The sequence below is a fragment of the Chiroxiphia lanceolata genome, chromosome 20 (assembly GCF_009829145.1).
Source record: "Chiroxiphia lanceolata isolate bChiLan1 chromosome 20, bChiLan1.pri, whole genome shotgun sequence".
In the NCBI taxonomy this organism is placed as follows: Eukaryota; Metazoa; Chordata; class Aves; order Passeriformes; family Pipridae; genus Chiroxiphia; species Chiroxiphia lanceolata.
The window spans coordinates 1,945,475-1,966,446 of NC_045656.1; the positions used below are offsets into that span (position 1 = coordinate 1,945,475).

The window sequence follows — 20,972 nt, forward strand, 5'->3', positions numbered from 1 at the left end:
ACAGCGAGTAGGAAATCCACTGCCCGTCCACAACGATGTTCAGCACTGGGAGCAGCCAGGCGAGCCTCTGCACGTGGAGACTCGGGGAGTCACCACAACTCAGGGAGCAGCCTGAGGGTCCCCGTCAGGCCACCCTACCTGCAGCCGGGGACATTGCTTTTTTTCCCAGTTACAATAAAAAAAAAAAAAATTCCGTTTAAAAACAAACAAACAAAAATTGCTAAATTCAATACGATGTTTTCGATAGCGTTTCCTCCCGCGGAGCTTTAGCGACTGATGCTCACGGAGCTTTAGCGACTGATGCTCGTGTGCGTGTGTGCCGTCATCCCGGGGGCAGCGGGGACCGTCCGGCTCCGCATCCGCCGCGGGTCCCTTCGCACCCCTCGAGGAGCATCCCTGCGTCTCCCGGCGGCTCCTCCGGGCCGGCAAAGCTGCGGACGGGGATCGCGGCTCCCGCGGAGCCTCCCCCGCCCCGGGCCGGGCCGCCCCCGCCGCGGGGACCCGTCGGAGAGCGGGGCGGGGCGGTGGGAGAAGGCGGAGCCGGCGGGCGCTGGGAAGCGGCTCCGGGAGCGCCGCGCAGTGCGGAGCGAGCCCGGGCTCGGCGGAGAGGGGTCCGGGGGCACCGCATCCCCATCCCGGCCCGGCGGAGCGGCCGCCCCCGCGGGGATTACAGGCTTGCGAGGCTGTTCCGGAGGAGCCGGGGCCGCTGCGTCTCCCCCATGGAATTCACCTGAGCGCGGCCGCGGCGGGAGAGGGACGGCGCCCGGAGGGAGCTCGCTTCGGCTCGGGAGAGAGAGGACGGGCATGACTTTTTAACCAAAACAAAAACAATCACCCCCTCCCCTAGGAAAAAAAAAAAAAAAAAAAAAAAAAAAAAAAAAAGACAGCGGAATCAAAAAACCGAAAAAGCCGCCCGAAGGAAGGAAGGGACGCGCTGGACCCGCGGAGGGAGGGAGGAGGCGCCGCGGCCGCACCGCCCCGCACCGCCCCGCACCCGGAGGTGCCGCCGCTGCCCCGGCCGCCGCCGCACATGGTTTTCTTTGTCCTGCTGCTGCTCCATTAAGCGCTCCCGCTCCGCGCCCGCCGCGCTCCCCGCACACCCCCGCACGCCCCGCTCCTCCCGGGATCCATCTTGCGGGAGCGGGGGAAGGGGTCGGCGGCCCGGGAAGGATGCCCGCCCGGCCGGCCCCCGGAGTTCGCCCCCCGCGGAGGATTAGTTGGGGTTTGGCCGCGGGACGCTGAGAGAGCCGCGCTGGGATCGGGAGTTCCCGCACACCGCCCGCCCCTCCCGCACCGCCATGAGCCGCGGGCCGGCAGCCCCGCGGAGCCCCCGGAGCGCAGGTAACGCGGGGGAGGGCGGGGGGCTCCGTGCGGGCCCCCCGTGGATGGAGGGAGGGATGGAGGGAGCGGCCGCCTCTCCCGGGCACCCCCGGCCGGGCTGAGGGGCACGGAGGGGCCGCGCTGGCTGCGCGGGCAGGTGCGGGGCCGGTGCAAGTGCCGCGCCGTGCCAGCAATGAGTCAGGCTGCGCCGTCTGCACAGGAAATATTTTAGTCATACGTCCCCTTGAATGGCAGCGCATTCCTTGGTGAGGCAAAAAATACTCTTTAGGTCATTTTTTTTTTCTGTGCGGTTTGTTGGGTTTTGGTTGTTGTTTTGTTTGGTTGTTTTTTGGTTTGTTTTTTTTTTTTTTAGCCCAGGGATTGCTGAGTTGTTTCATTTCGCGGTGAAAAGGATTAAGCTGCGCTTGGTAACAAGGGGATTTGTAAGGGAAAACGGCCGAAGTGCGAGGAAGGGAACTGTGTGTCACCAGCTCGGGCTCTGTCTGTGCAGGAGCCGGGGAGAAGGACCCCGAAACCGGGGGGGCTCGGAGGGCAAGAACACCCCGGATAGCCCGGGGCGCCCGACCCGGTGCTGTCCCCAAATATCACGGTGCCAGCAGACACTGTCTGCTCATCTGCTGCTCAAGGAAGACCTGGAAAGATCAGGATAAAGGGGAACGAAGAGAGAGTTGCACTTGGCCGGTGTAAGGGAAGGGATAGCCGAGCTCCTCCGCCGCTTAAACATCCACGTTTGGCCACATCGCACCCGCCGTGGACATAAAGGCACTTTGTTGTGTCCGCAGATCCCTGTCAGTACAGAGCAGGGTTTAGGTCAGCACTGCATAGGCACTGAATTTCATCCATCTGAGATAGTGCTGAGTCGTTGTGGATTTTTAAATTAATTTGGCTTTTTGTTCCTTTAGCGTTGTTGCGTGATGTGGCTGCCTGACTGTGGAAAAATAAGAGTTGCACGGAAATTGATACACTGTCTGTCTGCTGGCAGAGATTGTATTCGCCTCTGTATCACTGGTTCATCGCCCTAATTGCTATTTTGTATTTAAAACCCAATTTTTAAATAACGGAACAGGCAGGCAAAGTTCCATCTCACCATTTGAGCCAGTGTTTGGGTTCAGGTTATTTTTATGGTAACGCAGGCAAAGGGGTTCTTTCAAGTTGTTCTTCCATTAGGTTGTGTGTGGTCAGTAATGCAAAATGAGATTCGCTCGTGGACAAGCTTTGTCTTTGTAAAATTGCTCCTTTTTTATCTATATTGTATGGATAATCATCCCCGGGCAGGCTGTGTTGTGCACCGTGTTATGTCCAAGATGTGCCACTTCCCGGTGTCACAGCATGGTTTGTGACTGGTTTATATGATAGCACAGGAAAAGGTTTCACCTGAAAAACCATGACTTAAAGACAATCTGTTGGTTTACACTTGGTGTTCTAGCAAACTTCATAACAAGATGTTTTCCTCTCTGTAGTGCTTGGAAAAATCAAGTAAATAGGCAACTTAGAGCTTCCCTGTGCTGTTTTGTTTTGAAACAGTAAAATAAAGTAATAGCTGAAACTGTAAGAAGTTTGTTTGGTTTATAATACTGAATTTTCTTTCTGAAAAGAAAGACTCATTCGGAGAGTTTTGACTTCAGAGAAAAGCTGCATTTGAAAAGACAACAACAGCTGAAATTCACTGGAAAAGATTATTTTTAAGCAGCCTGATTGGCAAGAGTAGGAAAGCATTGAGCCTCTTGTTGGACTAATACTGGGCTGCTCTTTAAAGCACATGGCCTTCTTGATCTCTTCAATTTGTGCATTATTCACATATTTTCATTAATTTAGAGAAAGTCGTCACTGCATAATAAATCCATCATTGGGTAATAAATCCAGTGTTTACAAGGTATTTAATCAAGACAAAATGCACCAGCTCAGCTTTTAAATAAGCCAAGCAGTAATCTAGTAAAATCTGTGTAGAAGTCTGAAAAAGAATAATGCTATTTTTAACAATTAATCGTAGAAATCTTGTCTGTCACTAACTTGAGGGCAAACAAATTATTTCAGTGTATTGCTGCACTGCAAGACGCAGTCTGAGCCGTGTCTGCTCATTTATCGGGAGTTTCACAGGGAAGTTTTTAGTGCAGTCGAGATAGTGAACGTCTATGTTGCTTGTCTGATGGTTTTTATTTGGTTCTGAATTGAGAAATTCCTTCCCTTTAATAAAAAAACCCCCACAGCCTGCTTTCCAAAGAGTGTTTTTAATTATTTTTCCTGAATCCAGCACGAAAACAGTTTCTAGGAAAAACCTAAAATTTTTCTTGAGTGTTGCGTTTTAACCCTGGTTTTGCAGTGTTTTGTTACTGAGCACATTTTCCATGTATTTTCCAAAAGCAGCCTATCTCTCACGGGGCTGGATCCAAGCTCCAGTCCCGAATCAAAGAGCATCTGTGGGTGCAGAGGAGAGAGAAGTTTAGGCTGTAGCTGGATATATGCGTGTATTGTGTGTGTGTGCCCAAACAGAGCTGCAGAAACTTAGGGGTTTGTGCTTCTGGGCTCAGGGTGTTCATCAAATGAACATTTCCAGCGTTACCTTCCCCGTCTGCTTTTGTGCTGTTCGAGTTTCAACGTTTTTTTGTGAAACCCAGGTCAGGCTTTTTATAGCAGGTAAAGAGCTGAGCTGGCGCATTGGCACACAAACAGCAGGAGTAGGCGGGGTGCTAACACAATATTAGGAGGAAAAGCCTCCGTGGATAAAGGTGTCTTGAAAAAGAAAAGGTTTATTAGTTGACACAGAGCTTGGTGTGAAGATTCAGTTGTTCAGAGGAAGGTGAATCCGGCATGGAAATTCTGATCCTAAACACGAACATGCTCTTTATTTTTGAAAGAGTTGGTAGCAGCAGTTGATGAAATTACTAACCTAAGTTATCAGCAGTGTTTTGAAGGTGGTAAAAATCGAATGTTGCCACAGTAGGGATCCCAAAAATACTTTAAAAATTAATTTAGAAATCTGCAGTTCTGGAAATTCCCGGAACTGGGCTGTGTGACTCCAAATCGTGACTCTCCTCCATCGCAGTGTCGCTGTCAGAACGGGTTGGATAACGGCAGCACAAAGATCCAGTTTCCGTGCAGCTAGTGTGGAAGAAAAACCCCATTTCTTTCTGAAATAGAACCTTTCCAAGGAAATCTCTGCACTGCAGGGTGGCGAAGCACAGCCAAACAGCACCACCTCATGGACACGGCCCCGGAGCCGCCGCTTCCAGCGCTCCTGGTTTTGTCTCCTGATTTGTTTCCCTAAAATATACATTCCTCTGCCTGTGTATAAATACACCGCCGTGCCTTTGGAAATCTATCACTGCTGCAAAACGTAACTTTTTTTTTTTTGTTTTTATTGGTCTTTCAGGCATCTGATGCCAGCTCTGAGAAACTGTTCAACGCTGTCACAAATAAAGGTAAGGCTGCAATTCACATCCCAAACAGATTTTTTTTTTTTTCTTTCCCCACACGTTTCTTTTCATGGCAATTTCAATGGGAGATGAAATGTAACTTGTCTTGCAGAAATGTCGCAATCAGCTTGTTAGTGCTTTTTATGTTTCTCTGGGTTTCAGACGTGTTCTGTATGCTTGGTAATTGCTTTGCTTAATATAAAATATAGGCTTTAAATAATGCATTGCCTGCCAGGTCAGAATTAATTTAAATAACAATATTAGGGAATAGTTTATTTTACAAATGGCTTTAATTTAAGCTCATTTAAATAACTGTAAGAGTTTTCAAAATGTTTTAACTTGATTGTTACTCATCAGCTCCATGATAGACGTGGAATTATGAATAGCCAATTTGCACTGCTGACAGTAATAACCAGCCAACGTTTAGTATTCACAGGATAATAGTCATAAACCATGGCTTACTGTGCTGTGTGCTTTCTGTAGAGTTAATAAATGATATAGAGGGCCACATTTAAATATTCAGTATCCCATTAATTTCTTCCAAACAGCAATCCAAAGAGAGAGTGGCTAATGATATAACAGTACATTAAGGGAAAACTCGCCCTAAATCAGCACCAATGAGCTGCCCTGCAGGGCTGGGCCTGGAGCAGCGTTATTGGAAAGGCTTTGGGAATCCTTTGGTTTTAATTCTTATTTTTGATTTCATTGGTGTTGTTGCAAGGAGGGTGGAGGGTGCAGCTCCAGGCAGGAGTTGTGCAAATGAGTGTAATTCAAAGCCTGGAAAATGTACCAGGTTTTTACCCCACTGTCCTGCCCCTCAATGGACTCAGTAAGGGCTGAGCTTCCAGCTGTAAACCCGGGATTTTGACTGACTGGGGGTTTGGAAGGTCGGAGTCCGTTTGCATTAGAAGAGGCAGGTTTGACTGGTTTGAAATTTGGGTCTGTTTTGTTGGCCAGATGTGGATTTGCTCGGTATTTGCCCTGTGTGCTTCTCCCTGGGTTTGGTTTGTTACTCCAGTGGGTCATTCTGGTGCTTTTCTGTGTCTTTTAATCCCACGAAGCTGCAGTGGTTTAACTGGGGACAGAACATGACCCCGTTACCTTTGGGATTCCCACGCTGATCCGCTGCTGCCTCTGAAGTCTTCTGCTGCATATTGAATTATACCTGGATTTAATTGCATTACGGATCCATAGTCCTGTTTTTCATGTATTAGCATCCTTTGGAAGTACAGTCTGGATTATTTCTTAGGTCTAACGAGGTTATCTCACTTGGCAAGCTGATCTATCCTTTGTGATTAATGGCATTTGCAGGTTCCCGGCCCCTCCGGAGGCAGAGAATAGGTGGCAGAGCCATTAGAAGGGAAGAGCTGCGTGTCTGGAGTGACCCCAGGCCCCCAAACTACATGTGACTGCATCTTTATATTGCTAATTTGCTGTAGAAAGCTTTGGCATTTGAGCAGCCCTTTCTTGGGGTTGGGCCAGGGCAGGAGAAGCCGAGGAGGCGGCGAATCCACATTCCTGGCACAGGCCTGTAACCAGGGTGAGGGGCTCCTCTCCTCCCCAGGAGGTGGCTGATGAAGAGTAGGCCCCTCTTCCTCTTCCTTTGGTTTTCTTTTTTTGCCTCAAACACATTTCCCACATTCTTATTTCTGTTTACTTACGGAGCTTGGTTCGTGGCATCCCTTTGGATGTGAATACCCATGCTTGACAGGGAGCCTTTTCTTCCGAGGTACTTTTCTTTGGTGATTTAGTTCCCTTGAAAGGATTAGGGTTTCTTTGTGTAGCCTAAAATCAACATGGGCTTTTCGAAGCTTTGCTTGGGAAACCATACACAAATAAGCTTTTTAGTTGATGGTAGATTATTCCTTTGCCCCTTATTTCCATCAAAATGGCATCTTTCTTTTCTCCTCCTGAGTTTCCCCTTAAAGCCATATGCTAATTCCTGTTGGTAACATGAATGACAAGGGAGGAATCAATGCAAATCCAGGTGCGGCCAAACTAGGCTGGCTGGTATTTTCTTTTTTCTTTTTTTTTTTTCCCCTTTTTTTTTCTTTTTTCCACTGGGAGAAAGAGATTAAGGGGAAAGAGGACAGAAAAAGCATAGGGGACAGTTTTGTCAAAGGGATTAGCATTCAAACTACTAAATATCAGGAAAAAGAGCCTCAGAAAAGCTTCCCTGTTTGGAGATAATGTCAGTAATTGCTGGCAGGCAGGTGCAGGGCTCTCACCATGCTGGGGAGGCTGTTGCCTTCTCTAAGTGTGTGCCCTGGGGATGCTGTGGCTGCCCGGGGGCTGTCAGTTTGATATATTCCAAGTTCAAGTTCCCTTTCTGCAGTTCAGTCTGTTTTGCTTCCAAGCCAGTTCTTCCCCACTGTGTGTTGTCCACGGCCGCTTTTGCCAAAAGCAATAAAAGTCACTCGTAAGAAAGGTCAGATTTGCATTGGGTAAATCCTGATGGAACCTTCAGAGCTGCCAGGCTGGGAGGGCTGGGCAGGCTGGCAGTGTCCACAGCCAGCCCTCTCAGAGGTCCCACAGCCACTCATGGCTCACACAGTGTTTGGTTTTTTTGTCATCTTGCCACTTATTTCCCCCCCCTCCCTGAATTATTTATAACTGAGGTAGCAGAAATTACACAAGTAACATATTTATGGAGCCTGTAGAAATCCTGAAGCATTTCAGCTCTTGTATACACATTTTGTCCCCTTTCTGTCATTTAGTTGTGGACTTCAAGGCTGAAGATAAGCTCAAGGAGGGATGGATTGGTGTGGATGTGTAAGGGACAGTCCCTTCCTCAGAAACACTAAGAATTAAAGAAATCTAGAGCAAAATTAAATCACCTCAAAACCTCCCTTGAAGAGCTGGTGAAACCCCTTGAGGAGAAGTCTCTCAGCTCCCATTTAGGAGTTAGTGCCCTTGGAGCTGAACGGGAAGGTGCATCCCTGAATCTGGAAGGTCCTGTGAGTTTTTGGGGGCAGCAAGTGGATGTTGGGGCCCCTCAGGGCTGGGACACGTGTCAGAGCCGAGGGGTGGAAAGGGCTGTGGGGTTCCCACCTCAGCTCCCTGCTGCCACTGCTCCCGGAGGTCCCAGCCCTGTGCCATGTCTACAGCAGGCTGGGAATTTGGGAGGGATATGGTTTGGTCCCCAGAGCAGGAATTGCTGCAGCTGCCACTGAAGTGAGTTGTCCCTGCACTCCACTCGCTCTGCAGGGAACACTTCACCTTGAAATGCTGAAATTATCCAGGGAGATGGTTCCCATGGGAATCCAGGTGGCTGTGCTGGGAGGTGAGCACCCAAGGGTCTGGGCCCATGGTAATGCTTGACAAAGGAGCTGTCAACATCTGAATAAATGAGTTGGAGAAGGGCTGGCAGAGAAGTGCATCCCCCGCCTGCAGCTCCCTCCCTCCCTCCCTGCGGGTTGGCCCTTCCAGTTTGGAATTACTGCTTGTGCTCTGTGTGTCTTTGAAGGAACAGAACTGCTCTTTACCCTCTGGGAGTGTCACCTCAGCACCACTAATCCCGGCCAGAGTACAGGGTTTGTTCAGGAATTTTTGTAATGTGACTTCTCAGTGTAATTAAATTCCATTTTCTCTTAATAATTTAAATAGACACATCTGAAGCTGCAGAGCAGGCAGCTCATTCTATGACTGTGTAGTTCATTTATGTTAACTCCCTCCTACATACCCTTGGAAAACAGCTTTTCCTGGAGGGAGAAACGAGTCCCAAAGTGGTGAAGTTTTCGTTTGTGCCGTATATTGAAGTTTGCCTTTGATCAGAAACACAATTGGGCTGTTAGAGCCTTTTATGTTCAAATTGTTTACAGGATGTTCATGTAAACTTTATGAATCCTTCTGCTGTGTGGCACCACCAGCTGTCAGGGAAATATTTATACTCTCAGCTGGAGGTAGATCAAGGCGTCTGGGTTAGGAGGCTTCACTGGTGGCTGAAATACCAGTCGGATCAAGCTCTGGCTGTTTAGGTGGTTCTACAGCAATATCCTGCCCTGGAAAAACAGTCATGTTGTTGTTTCTCCCCCGTCTGTCTGTGGTGAAGCGTTTCTTGAGGATCCTCTACATCTGTTTCTGTAAACAAGTAGGGAGCTGAAGTTGGCAATTCCTCCCTGCTGATGCATTCACAGGAGATCCTTGGCTGTGGAGAGGTGCTCTCACTCTTAAGTAAACCATCCCCACGGCATCTCATGCTGAATGTAAGTGGATCCAGTGCTACACAAACAGCACGTGTGCAGTATTAGCATGGTCAGTGGGCCTGAGGACTGGCTAGGGCTGCCTCCCTCCTTTCTAGGGGTCTGTAGGAACCCACAGAACAGCCTCACTCACTTGGGGTGTGTTGTCAGCATCGCTTTCGATTTGTGGGGTGGCTGCTGTCCACATATGTTGGCTCTTCTTGCTGCTTCTTCTCAGTGAAACTCTTCTCCCTCACTTGCTCTGGGAGCCCTGGAGCAATCCCAGCAGTGCAGGGAACCGGGTATGGGCCAGCAAACCTCAGGGACTGCTGAATCACACCAGCTGTCCCCCTCTGTGGTGGATCTGATGGCTCACCCTCCCCAGGGGACACCCTGACCGTGGTGTCTCCTGGCCTTTCCAGTGGTGGCTTTGAATCACTGATTTGCCTGTGTTTTCATGGGTTTCAAATGGCTTTTCAGTATTTTCCATGTGAAAGTTCAATGTCTCATTAGTGAGGGATTGAGCACTGGAAAAAGCCTCTGGTTTGGAGAGCCCGTGTTCCTGGTACCCGTGAGTTAAATCAGAAGAGCTGGTGTGTCACTTCACTCCGGAAAGGTCGATAAATGTCTGGAGATGGTGCTTTGTTCTGGTACTCAAAGGAGTGAGGCAGTTACTCCTGTGCCAGGAAGGCTTTATCTGAGGAAGGAATTTGCTCCATAACATCCCTGACAGCGGCATCTCCAGAGCACAAACCCCTCCTCACCATCCCTACTCTTTCTGTGCCCCTTCTTCTCTATGTGCTAGTGGCTTTTTGACTGGGCTGTGGCAGTCAGGTAGAGTGTGGGGTGCCAGAGCTTTGGGATCCCAGTGCTGGGAGACTCCAGAGGTGTGGGATCCCAAAGCTGGGAGGTCCAGAGGTGTGGGATCCCAAAGCTGGGAGGTCCAGAGCTGTGGGATCCCAAAGCTGTTCTGTAGCTGCAGGAGAAGGTTGCTGGATAATGTGATGTGCCCAATGTGCCCACAGGGACAGGTGAAAGTCCAAGATAACCTCTTCCACATCCTTTTGGATTCTTAAGTCTTAAAAGTTGTGATCTTACTAACAGGAGCCTTTCAAGGCTTCACTGATAACTTTAAAGTTAGTAACTCGAAACAAGAGCAGAGAGCAGCCAGCATGGTACAAGCACCTGTAGGCACTGGCTTTTCTTGACCAAAATAGCAGAGGGAGGCAGTTGGAAGTGTTGTCCTGGGCATCCCTGCCCGTTTGGGCTGGTATCAAGTCCCCTTTGGGATTACTTGGTGATTATATTTCCCCAGGAGTTCATTTAAGGCTGTTGATTTTAGCAGAGTCAAACTATTCCAGTCTTAGGGAGCAAAATGGCAATATTTACTAGCACATAATTGTATCTGTTCTGGAGGGAATGTTTGTTTTGTAGATTAGCCTACATTTGGTTTACTCAAAAAAGACATCAGTGTTGGACTGTAAAATTGTGTTAATCAGTTCAAAAGAATGTGGAGAAATTCTTGGGATAGGAGTGTTTTGGTGACAAAGATCCTGCCTCACCATACCTGCAGTGAGAGGAGTCCAGGCTGGAGGCTGGTGTGAGATTTCATACGCAGAGCATCCTGCAGACCTCCCATATCTGGCCTTCTGTTAGTCTCTCCCTTGTAATAAAATGTTATTTTCTCTGAAAATGTATGTTTATTTAACTAGGTCTCTTTTTGCTTCACAATCTGGATTCCATTCAGTCAGTTACCACTCCAATTAACTAACAATTATTTAACATTAACAGTAATTACAGACGCCAGTTAAGCGCCTACAGATGTCAACTGTTAGCTTTGTACCTAATCACTCAATGAAATGGAGAAAGTTCAACAAACATCAATTAGCCAAGCAATTAGTATGAGGTAGGAAAGAGCATGTTATCGTGTGTGAGCTGATTCAATTTATTTTATTTTGTCAGTAAAACACACACAGGCAGACAAGCAGCAATAAGTTGCTGAGATTAGATAAAGCTGTATTGTTTTGCTGTTTATACAAGGGTTTTTTTCCCCCTCCTATTCTTTCCCTTACATAACTTCAATGTGCTTTGCCAGGCGTTTGTTATCTTATCAAATACACTTCATTTCCACTGGAAAAGCACAGCAGTGTCATTGGCCAAGGCCCTTTGCATCAGGTTTACACCAGCAGTTCTGTCACCTTAGCAAAGCTAATCCTGTGAGCAGGCTTAACCTGGGAGTGGGTTTAACCCACGTTAAGCCAAGGACCACGCAGACACCAAGGTGCTGACGCAACGGGGACGTGGTTGTAGATGAAACTGAACCAGGGGAATGGGTTCCTCCATGGGGTTTATCCATCCGTGTCTTTAACGTTGAGACTGGATTGGCTCTGGCTCCACAGCACCTTGCTGGGGTTGTAGGAGGACAAAAGGGCTTCCTCCCCAGGGTGTGTCAGCAAACAGGGCCTGGGCTGGCCCAGCTCAAGGGAGGGAGCAGCCTCAACGGGGAGGTTTCCATCAGTGTTACCTACAGCCACCCCGGGGAGCAGCAGAGCCTGCAGCAGCACCCGGTCACTGGATATTGGATATTTGTGCCCGTGGGGCTCAAAAACTAGAAAAAAACCAGTAGGAATGGGCCATGAATTAACTTTACCTTCAGAAAGAAGTGGTTCTTTCCCAGCCACCATCCAGGCTGTGCTGCCAGGCTGGCTTTCAAGCCTGTTTGAAGCCAGTGGAGCTGTGCACGGAGTGCTCGGTGTGTGGGGTCGGTGCACGGGGGGTGTCCAGGCTTCCCAAGTACCCAGCTGTGCCTCTGACCCACCAGTTCACCCCCTGAGGCCCTTCTTCTGCAGGATCTGATGTCTTCTCACTTGGCACAGTTGCACAGCCTGAGCAAGGGGTGTTAGACATCCAGCTACTCCTAATGTAAAGAAAAAAAAAAAAGCACTCCAAAGTATCTCACATCCTACAGTCTTGACGCTCTGGATGTCAGTGGGAGTTTTGCAGGGATGTCTATAGGAACTGTGGGCTCTCTTTTTCCTTTTTTTTTAAATAAAGTCTCATGGCTGCTTAAAACCAAAGCAAAGAGGCTTTTTTTTTTCTTCCAGTTCTCAACTGTCCCCCAAACAAGAATGTCTTTTGTCTTCAAAGAGGTTGGAGCTTGGAGCAACCTGATCTAGTGGAAAGTGTCCCTACACAGGGCAGGGATTGGAACAAGATGAACTTTAAGGTCCCTTCCAACCCAAACTGTTCTATGAGTCATCACTGCACTGACATATTTTAAGTGTTTGTCTCCATAAAATGATCCCACAAAGTCAGATATTATTTTATCATGCAGTCTACCCACAAAAGTCCATATGAATTAGTGGTTGTTTTCCAAAGTGTGGGAATAGGAGCAGAGAACCACAGGCAGATCTCGCTGTTGCTTTCCAAAGTCTCAGCTTTTTTTTTTTTTCCTAGAAAAACAGAGTCTGAACATGTGAAGAAACTCTTCAGTGTGTGTGACCTGAGTGCAATAATATTTGTCTGAGTAGGCAGAAAAACTGAAATGGAGCCTCCAAGTAAGAGCTGCCACGTTCATTCTGGTGGCAAAGAAGACTTTGTGAAGGATGATACTTTAATCTGATGAATTTTTAACTTTCTTGTGGCTCAGTGGAGATTATCCAAAAGGAAAGGCAAGGCCTTGTCACAAAGGGACACTGAGGTTCTCAGGATAGGGAGGGAGTTGTGAGGGGCATTTCCAGTCTCAGGGAGCGGAATAAACAGCCTGATTTGTCCTCGTTTTGGCTTCAGCTCAGTATTGTCCTTCATTGCTCCACTGACTTCAAACACTTGTTAACACTGAGATTTACTGAAGTGCTGTGCTGGGTGAGGGCCCCAGGAGTAAGTCCTGGGACACCCTGGAGACTCTCAGCCACCCAGGCATAACTGAGAATTCCTTTTTTCCTGTCCCTAATGGATCCTGGTGACTGAGGGAGGGTCGAGCCCCTTTATTGGTCCCTGTGCCCGCCTGGTCCTGCAGTGTTCCCCCACCTGGCTGCTGTCCTGGCTTTGGGCAGCAAAGTTGGGCTGCATGAGGTGGGTGATTTCTCACCAGAAACCCAAACACAGCAAAAAAAAAAAAAAAGGGGGGGGATAATTTTTCAGCTGAGTTGCTTGAGTGAAAGGAGGAGAGGGGGGTAGAGACAGCCTGGGCAAGGGCAGAGGAGCTGCCCCCACCTTGGTGCTGGGGGATCAGCCCAGTCACAGCACAGCTTCACCTGCCATCACCTCTTCTCCTGGAGTTTGTCCAAGGCATCCAGTTATTCAGTGTAACAAGAACTCCTTTCCCAGCTAGGTATGACTGGCTGAGAGAGGCCTCAAGTGTGTGTCTGAAAGTGTTCAAGCACAGTGTTCAAGCTCTTTGAAAAAGCCAGTGTCAATGTATAGTTAAAAAGTGGCAAACAGAGGAGCAGATAAACTGATTTAAGTGCCTTTTAGAGCAGTTAATGGCCTTGACTTACATATGCTGGCAGAGTAAAGCAGGAACTGGGAGCAGGGCTCCTTCCATAATTAACACGGAATTGTAGAATCCCAGAATAGTTTGAGTTGGATGGGACCTTAAATCTCATCTCATTCCACCCCCTGCCATGGGCAGGGACACCTTTCACTAGCCCAGGTTGCTCCAAGCCCTGTCCAATCTGGCCTTGGACACTTCCAGGGATGGGGCAGCCAAAACTTCTCTGGGCAACCTGTGCCAGGGCCTCCCCACCCTCACAGCCAAGAATTTCTAAGCCAAAAATACTGTTGTAAAAACACCTTTTTCTTTTCTTTTTTTTTTTTTTTTTTTTTTTTTGGAGCTGAAGACCTACACTCACTAAAGGATGTTCAGAGTGGGACCAGGGGGAACTTTCCAAGTCTGGGAGCACAAGACTCAAACCCCACCAGAGCTGGAGTCTGTGTTTATGCAGCAGGGTTTCCTCTGGCACTTGCAATGCTGGCCTAAGGCATCCTTGCAGCTTGTCCTGACCTCTTCAGAGCCACCTGGCTTATTCCTGCCTCCTGTTCCCAGCCAGAGGAGCTCCCCAAAATCCCCTCTTACCCACTTACCTGTCGTGATCCAAAAGTCATTCACAGTCTTTGGAGCATGGGCTGAACCACTTCCTTCCTCAGCCCCCCTGGGAGCCTTGCACTGGGTCCCTCTGTGCTCTGTGGGTCCTTCATGGGTTTTCACAAACATTCTGGGGTCAGGAGGGGAGGGGGATCTGTAGGACTTGGGCCACGTGCATGACGAGGGAGGTGGGGAAGAATCCTTGGAGGAAGAACCTGTGGAGTGGGATGAGGTGCAGCACTGCTGAGCTACCACAGCCATTTGGTGCTGTTTCCAAATATTTCAAGTTAGTGGGCACTTTTGGAAATTAGAGGCAAAGGAATTTGAGTGGCTTGTAATAGAAAACAGCTGCTGCAGAGCAGGCTGAGTCCTGAGGAAAAACGACTCCGTGGAAATAGGTCTGCTGAGTAATAAAGCCACAAATAAATACTTAGTTCATTTACTAGGTTGTTAGTCTCACAAGCACTGAAACTTCATTTGTTGAAAGAAACAGCATTATAAAAATCAGAAGCAGATGAGCAAAGGCTTGGTTTTACTGCTGCTGGCTGGGTTTTATTGCTGGGGGTTACAGGCCTGGAGCCTGTGCAGCTTTCAGCAGGTGTGGGAGCTGCTCGGGGACCTCAGCACCAGTTTGTTCTGTGCTGGGATAATAACTGTTGGGTTTTTTTTTTCTTTTCTCCTTGCTTGTGTTGCTGAGATAAATGGCTATTAAAATCTGACTTTGGACCTGCTGCCCCCGAGGAGGGGTGAGAAGCTGTGCTGGCAGCACAGCACCTGCTGCAGATCAAAACCTCAAGGGTGGGTCAGCTTTGGAACTTGGAGTACCAGCTCTCCTTGGCACCCTGGGGTAGCATAGAGAGAGTGTTGTCATTAAAGGAATTACTGTCCCAAGGCAGCTGATCTTCAGTTTTTTTGGTTATTGGGGGCAGTGAGACTTCAGGCCGTGACAGATGGAAAGTCTGATAAGGATATTGAGTTTCTGACCCTTCTGAGAGAGAAGTGCTGGAATTTTTCCTCTCCCATCTGATTGCATCCAGGTGAGGTACCTAAACTGTGCTTTAGGTGCTCCTGACACTCTTCCTGAGGTCCAAACAGGTCTCATGTAGTTATGGGAGAAATAGGGTGAACTCATGGGCTCTCACTTCTTCATCAAAAAGGCAGAGGAATGATCTTGGTCTTCATTCTGGTCTTCATTCATTGCCAGAAGTTCAGTCTTGTGTTTCTAACTCCCTATGAAATGGGTGTTGATTTGAAGCTGAGGATTGCTGCTGTGTGAATAAACAGCCTCCAGAGTCCTTGGGATCTGGGAAAGATTTACCATGTGGATGGAGAAATGGAAAGGTTGTCAGGATTTTGGAAAGAGCAGTGTGGAAGGGTCGTGCTGACCATGTTCTCTGAACACATGCATGGATGAGAGCCTGCTCAGGAACAATCCCAGCAATCCTGAAACTCCAAATGCATCCTCCTTCCCCATGCCAAGAGAAACCCCGTGGTTCCATCAGACATATTTAGAGCAGACCACTCTACCCAGATTGCTTTGCAGACCGTGGTTCTTCAGTGACTGGCTCATTGTAACCCAGTTCATACTTGAACAGTCGTGTCTGATTGCAGGTGGGTGAACAACCCTTGGATGAACAGCCCTTGGAATTCACCAGGAATTGCTTGGATGTGGTCAGGTGGTTTAACTCACCCTGGCACTGCTCATGTCACTGTGCCTGTTGTGCTGCTCCCTGTGCATAAAGAGATGTCACATCATCTACAGCCAGACCCACAGCCATGGCCATAGAAACAGGTCCCCAGGACCATGTTTGGTCCAAGCTCCAAGAAAAATCATAACTTTGGGTAAAGAAGCTCATACTTGAACACTTGAAAGGTTAAAGCAAACCCAACTGGCTCTGTGGATTGAATTAGAAAACTCTCATTTGTTTCTGTGTTGCAAAGATCATTTTTCGTGTCTTACAGCTTTTCTTTGTGCTGTGGTCAGTTTTCCTTCTTAAAACTGGGCAGTTGTACCTGCTCTTGTGTTTTCCCAGTAGTTTCTCAAGATAATTTGTGCCCAAATTAGCAACCTGTGAATTTGCACTTGGATGCAGAAGGGACGGGAGTGCCCAGCTCTGCTGAACCTGGTGGAGTTACCAGTGCTTGTCGTGGAGAGTGTTTTCCTTTATGTGCATCTGCATCAATATTTTACAAAAATAAGTATCTTCCTAAAGTGACCCTCTGGAAGTGTTCAAGGCCAGGTTGGATGAGGCTCTGAGCAGCCAGGGCTAGTGGGAGGTGTAGAGGGGTTGGAATGAGATGATCTTTAAGGTCCCTTCCAACCCAGACCATTCTGTGATTCTTTAAAAGATGGTGGCCAGACTCTGTCGGGCCCTCGGGTGCTGTGTGCTCCTCCTGTGGTGCAGACAGGATGGGATGTAAAGTCTGAGCAGGGAAAACCCAATTTGACCAGTCAGACAAGTCTGAACCGCTCCCCACAGCGGGTGCAGTGGTGACCAGCACGACGGTGTCTCGAGGTCAACTCTGCAGAGCCCGGTCCTGTGTGACGTTAGAAGTGTTTGTGGCACTGTGGGTGTGAGTCCAACTCACTGCCCAGTCTCCTGGACACCAGGTGAAGCCCACAGAGCTGCAGAGAGGACTTGTGCCCTACCCTCGTTCTCCTCAGGTCGCTCCTGTGCCTTTGGCACCGTGTGAGTTGCGTTGTTGGGGTGATGGATCTCGACTGAGCTGGTTTTCCATCTGCTTCTGTATCTGCTCTCTGTACCTAATGCTGACTCTTATTTCGAAGTTATCACTCTACAGACCACCTTTGGCCCTGTTTGCAGAGCCCCTCACTCTGGGCACACTAGGCCCATGGCCAGGACTTGTGGGAATCACTGTAATATGATTAAATGCTGATAATAATCATCTGGCAAGCTGTTCCACTTGTCTGCAAAGGACTGGGTGATATGTGCATGTGGGACAAGCCTGTGCATCTTTCGAATTAATAGGAAAATGAAGTTTGTCTGCAATCCAGCCCATAGTAAATTAACACTTGCTTAAATAGTTAGCTGACAACTTGAATGGGGGTGGGGGTGGCATTTTAATAGTTAAGCTGTTTTTCTCTGTCTTCACATGCCCTGTCCAGCATCTCCTCCTATTCAAATAACCTAATTGCTCTCCAGCCTTTCAACAGCACATCGTCTTAGCTCCTTGCTGCCAAGATGGTTGTTCACCTCAAGGCCTCATTATGTTTTGCCACTGTATCAGGGGCCAAAAATAACTTGACAATATCTGCTCTCAATGACAAACAAATAATTGGGTGAAGCTGCCACAGACCACTGTGTGCAGAGCCCCTAATTAGAGCAGTCCCCAGACCACCTCCTTGGTGTCACAGCAGGTCTGCAGAGAGTGGGACACGGGGTGACAGCCTAGGCATGGTGTCCTGGGGATGCACACAGTGTGGGGGGTCTCCTCAGCAGCCCAAGACAAGTCACTGTCATTTTCCTGCATCTTGGAATAAAGGCTTAACAAAACCATTAAAAAGAATAATAATTAAAAACAATGACACACACACTGTCACCTGACAGAGTTTGTGAGTGTGCCAGCAAATGATCCATCTTCCTCTTTTAATCTGATATTGTAATTAATTTAAAGTTGATTGCTGTGCATACTTAAAAATTAGATTAGCCAGTAACTTGTTTCTAATGATGTTTTTTACTGCTCTGGCAGTTTACACAAAAGCCATGAAATTGCTTGTCTTTGGAGCCTGTTAATATGTCCTGAGGAGGCAGGACCTGAGATGGCCTGTGCCAGGGTCCCCAAAAGTGAGGTGTCCCCAGTGGGACGTGGTCACTCTCCTGCAGCCCTTTGGATCTCTCAGCTGTCCTTCTATGATTCCATGAGTAGCTGATATTACTAATCCTGTGTGACTTGGTGGATGTGATAAAACAGAGTGGCTGCATTCACAAGTGTGTGGGAGACCCTGTAACTCTTCATTTCTTGGAACTGCTCCTTTTTAAACACTGATGTTCCCTTCTCTGTGCTGGTGAATGAGTAGCAAGTCGGGATTTTCAGCCACATCAGTACAGGTGTGTGTGCCCAGGTCACACCACCAGGAATTAGGATGTTCCTGCTCAAGTGCTTGTTCTTGCTGCTCAGACAGCCCGTGTTGGGGAGCAGACTGTGAGGCAGAGGGAGAAGCAGCATTAGGGTGATACGAGAAGTGGTTCAAAAAGATGCTATGGAGGGATTTTACTTGTTTTGGCAAAGAATCTGTAGCATTTTTCTGCAGTGTTTTATGATTCTGCTGCTGCCAGCAGTTAGAACTAGGAGTGGTCTGAAAAATCTGGGCAGTTAGGAAAACTTCAAAGCTTAAAGATCAGCCTAGTTTGTAGGTAAAGGTCTGCCTTTATAGTTAACGTGTCCATGTTACTTATTTTAGTAATCATATTATGGATAAAGTAATTTCCAAAAGCAAACACGCAGGAGGCAAGAAATAGGATTCTGTCTCTGAGCTGATTCTTCAGAAAATGATAAACAGACTTTAGCAGTCTGCATTTAAATATTTAGGGTTTATGTGCTTTCCTTTGGCTAACCATGGAACATGAGCACTGCTTAAAACCTGAACTTTATTGCTGGGCTTTCATGTTCTCTCTGCAACTTAAACTTTGTCCTTTGTAGACAGAGTGAGTCCATTCTCTTAGGCTGTGGTTTTAATATGGAAAAAGCATGTAGATAACTTGCTCTGACAGGCAGAAGGTTTGATTTCCCTACATCTCAGGCAGGTTAGACTTTTTTTTGAAAAGAAAGAAATTGCTTATACTCTATTTACCTTTTCCCCTGAGGAGTAAACGGGAGGTGGAGGCACCACATACTTTCTGACATGTTGTATTTGAGTTTTCCCTTCATTGCAGCAACACATCAGCCAGGAGCGAATTTCCTGGGGGTGGTTTGGTGGTGCAACGTGCTGAACCTTGCCTTGTCAACAGGCACATTCCTGGGATTTCATGCAATAGCAAGTGTGGTGTGAAATGGGAGCTTCACAGAGTAATAACTCATGTTGGGCTGTGGAGATCAGGAACAAACAGCAGCAAGGGCTGAGCTGCTTGTGTCCAAGTGCAGAACTTTAAAGGTTGAAATGAGTCCAGAGGAGGCCATGAAGACACTCCAAGGGCTGGAGCAGCTGTGCTGTGAGGAAAGGCTGGGAGAGCTGGGGTGTTGGACAAGAGAAGGCTCCAGGATGACCTTATTGCAGCCGTTGAGTACCTAAAGGAGCTCCAAGAGAGATGGAGAGGGACTTTGGACAAGGGCCTGGAGGGAATGGCTTCCCACTGCCAGAGGGCAGGGTTAGATGGGATATTGGGAAGGAATTGTTCCCTGGGAGGGTGGGGAGGCCCTGGCACAGGTTGCCCAGAGAAGCTGTGACTGCCCCATCCCTGTAAGTGTCCAAAGCCAGGTTGGACGGGGCTTGGAGCAACCTGGGCTAGTGGGAGGTGTCCCTGCCCATGGCAGGGGGTTGGAACTAAATAATCTTGAAGGTCCCTTCCTACTCAAACCAGTCTGGGATTTTGTGGTGAAATTTCAGGTCCCATTTTCTCAAATATAAAAATAACTGTAGATTCAGGCATCCCTTGGAGAGCTGTAATTAGTTTTGAGAACAAAAGGGTTTACAGTTACACACCGTTACAATCATGTTACTTAAAAGGTAAACCAAAATTACACAGCCTCCTTTTTTTTTTCCCTCAGCATTTGCAGGAATGCAGTTTCAGGTACATGTGTATGTATGTTTTTAATAACACTCCGTCGTTCGACATGGTGTCTTGCCAAAAATGAAATCATTAATGAACTCCACGGGGGATTTATGCAGATCCAAAGCTGCTCATTACATCTATTTTTAAGTCCATTGCTGCGCTGAGGGCGAGGGGAATTTGTTGAAACCTGTAGTGTTAAAACTTGTAATTTTGTTTGCTAACACTTGCAGGAGATTACAGATGTGTGTGATCCGGGGCCCTTTGAAGTCGAGGGGAGCAGGGGGATCATTAGCATAGGGATTAGTGAGTGTTTTTCTAATGCAATACTCTTACCTGGTGCTCTGGGAAAAGCTCCCTCCCGCCCCTCCCCTCCCACCTGGGGAATGCACACAGCAGGGATGGGGTGTGGGGAGTTCTTTCCAAACTGTGGCTTTTCCAGAGGGTGGAAGTGTGGCCTCTGGTGTGTCTGTGAAGTCTGAATGTCCATGGAAGCTGAATGCCCACGAGGTCTATCACTGTATAATTTCAAAAGAAACAGTCTAAGAACTTCTCCTCCTCCTTGAAGGCAGCTTTCTGGGTGACTCCTTCAGTTTATGAAAGGTGCATTTTGAGAAACACCCATGTGGGATGCTGGGTATTCCCCAAAAAAGGTGTTCTCAGAGGCCTCTGGTGCCAGGGTTTTCTCTGGGAGCCTCTCTGCTCTGGGATTATGGATACACAACTTCTTCAGGCAACTGGAACAAAGGTGCATCAGGGCCAAATGCAAGTGCAGTTTTCATACAACAATTGGAAATAGTCTCTTGTGACAGCAGGATACAGACATGGAAAAATAACATTGGATGTGTCTGCAGGAGCCAAAGGGAGTTTGAAGTTGCTGCTGGTTTTGGGTTCTCTGCAGGTATTTAATGGGGTTTGCTGTGACATGCTCCCGAGTGGAGAATGGTCCTGGAGCTGACAGACTGTGCTCAAGGCAAATTCTTTTCATTAAAAAAGGATTTCACTAATTAGAGCCGACTGTCGGCTGACAGGTTAATTGATAAGGGAAGTGGGCCCAGTAACCTGGAGGTGAGATTATATTGTGACTTTAAATCTTTATAGTCTCTGGTAAAACTTGGTCTTCCACTGGAATGTCGGAGGAATCACCCTGGCTGGTTTTTTACAAGGCACAGGGCCTGAAAAGATCTGCAAAAAAAAAAAGCTGCAGTTTCCTAAAATTCAG

General features: G+C 47.9%; 1 protein-coding gene across 1 annotated transcript in view; it reads left to right on the forward strand.

Annotated features, from left to right (window-relative positions):
• Positions 1-300: 300 nt before the first annotated feature.
• AUTS2 (activator of transcription and developmental regulator AUTS2) overlaps positions 301-20,972 on the forward strand; it is a 75,708-nt gene continuing 55,036 nt past the window's right edge. Inside the window, exons 1-2 of the mRNA XM_032707851.1 lie at positions 301-579; positions 4,712-4,760. Coding sequence (XP_032563742.1) covers positions 301-579; positions 4,712-4,760 — 328 coding nt within the window. The remainder of the gene's footprint in view (positions 580-4,711; positions 4,761-20,972) is intronic.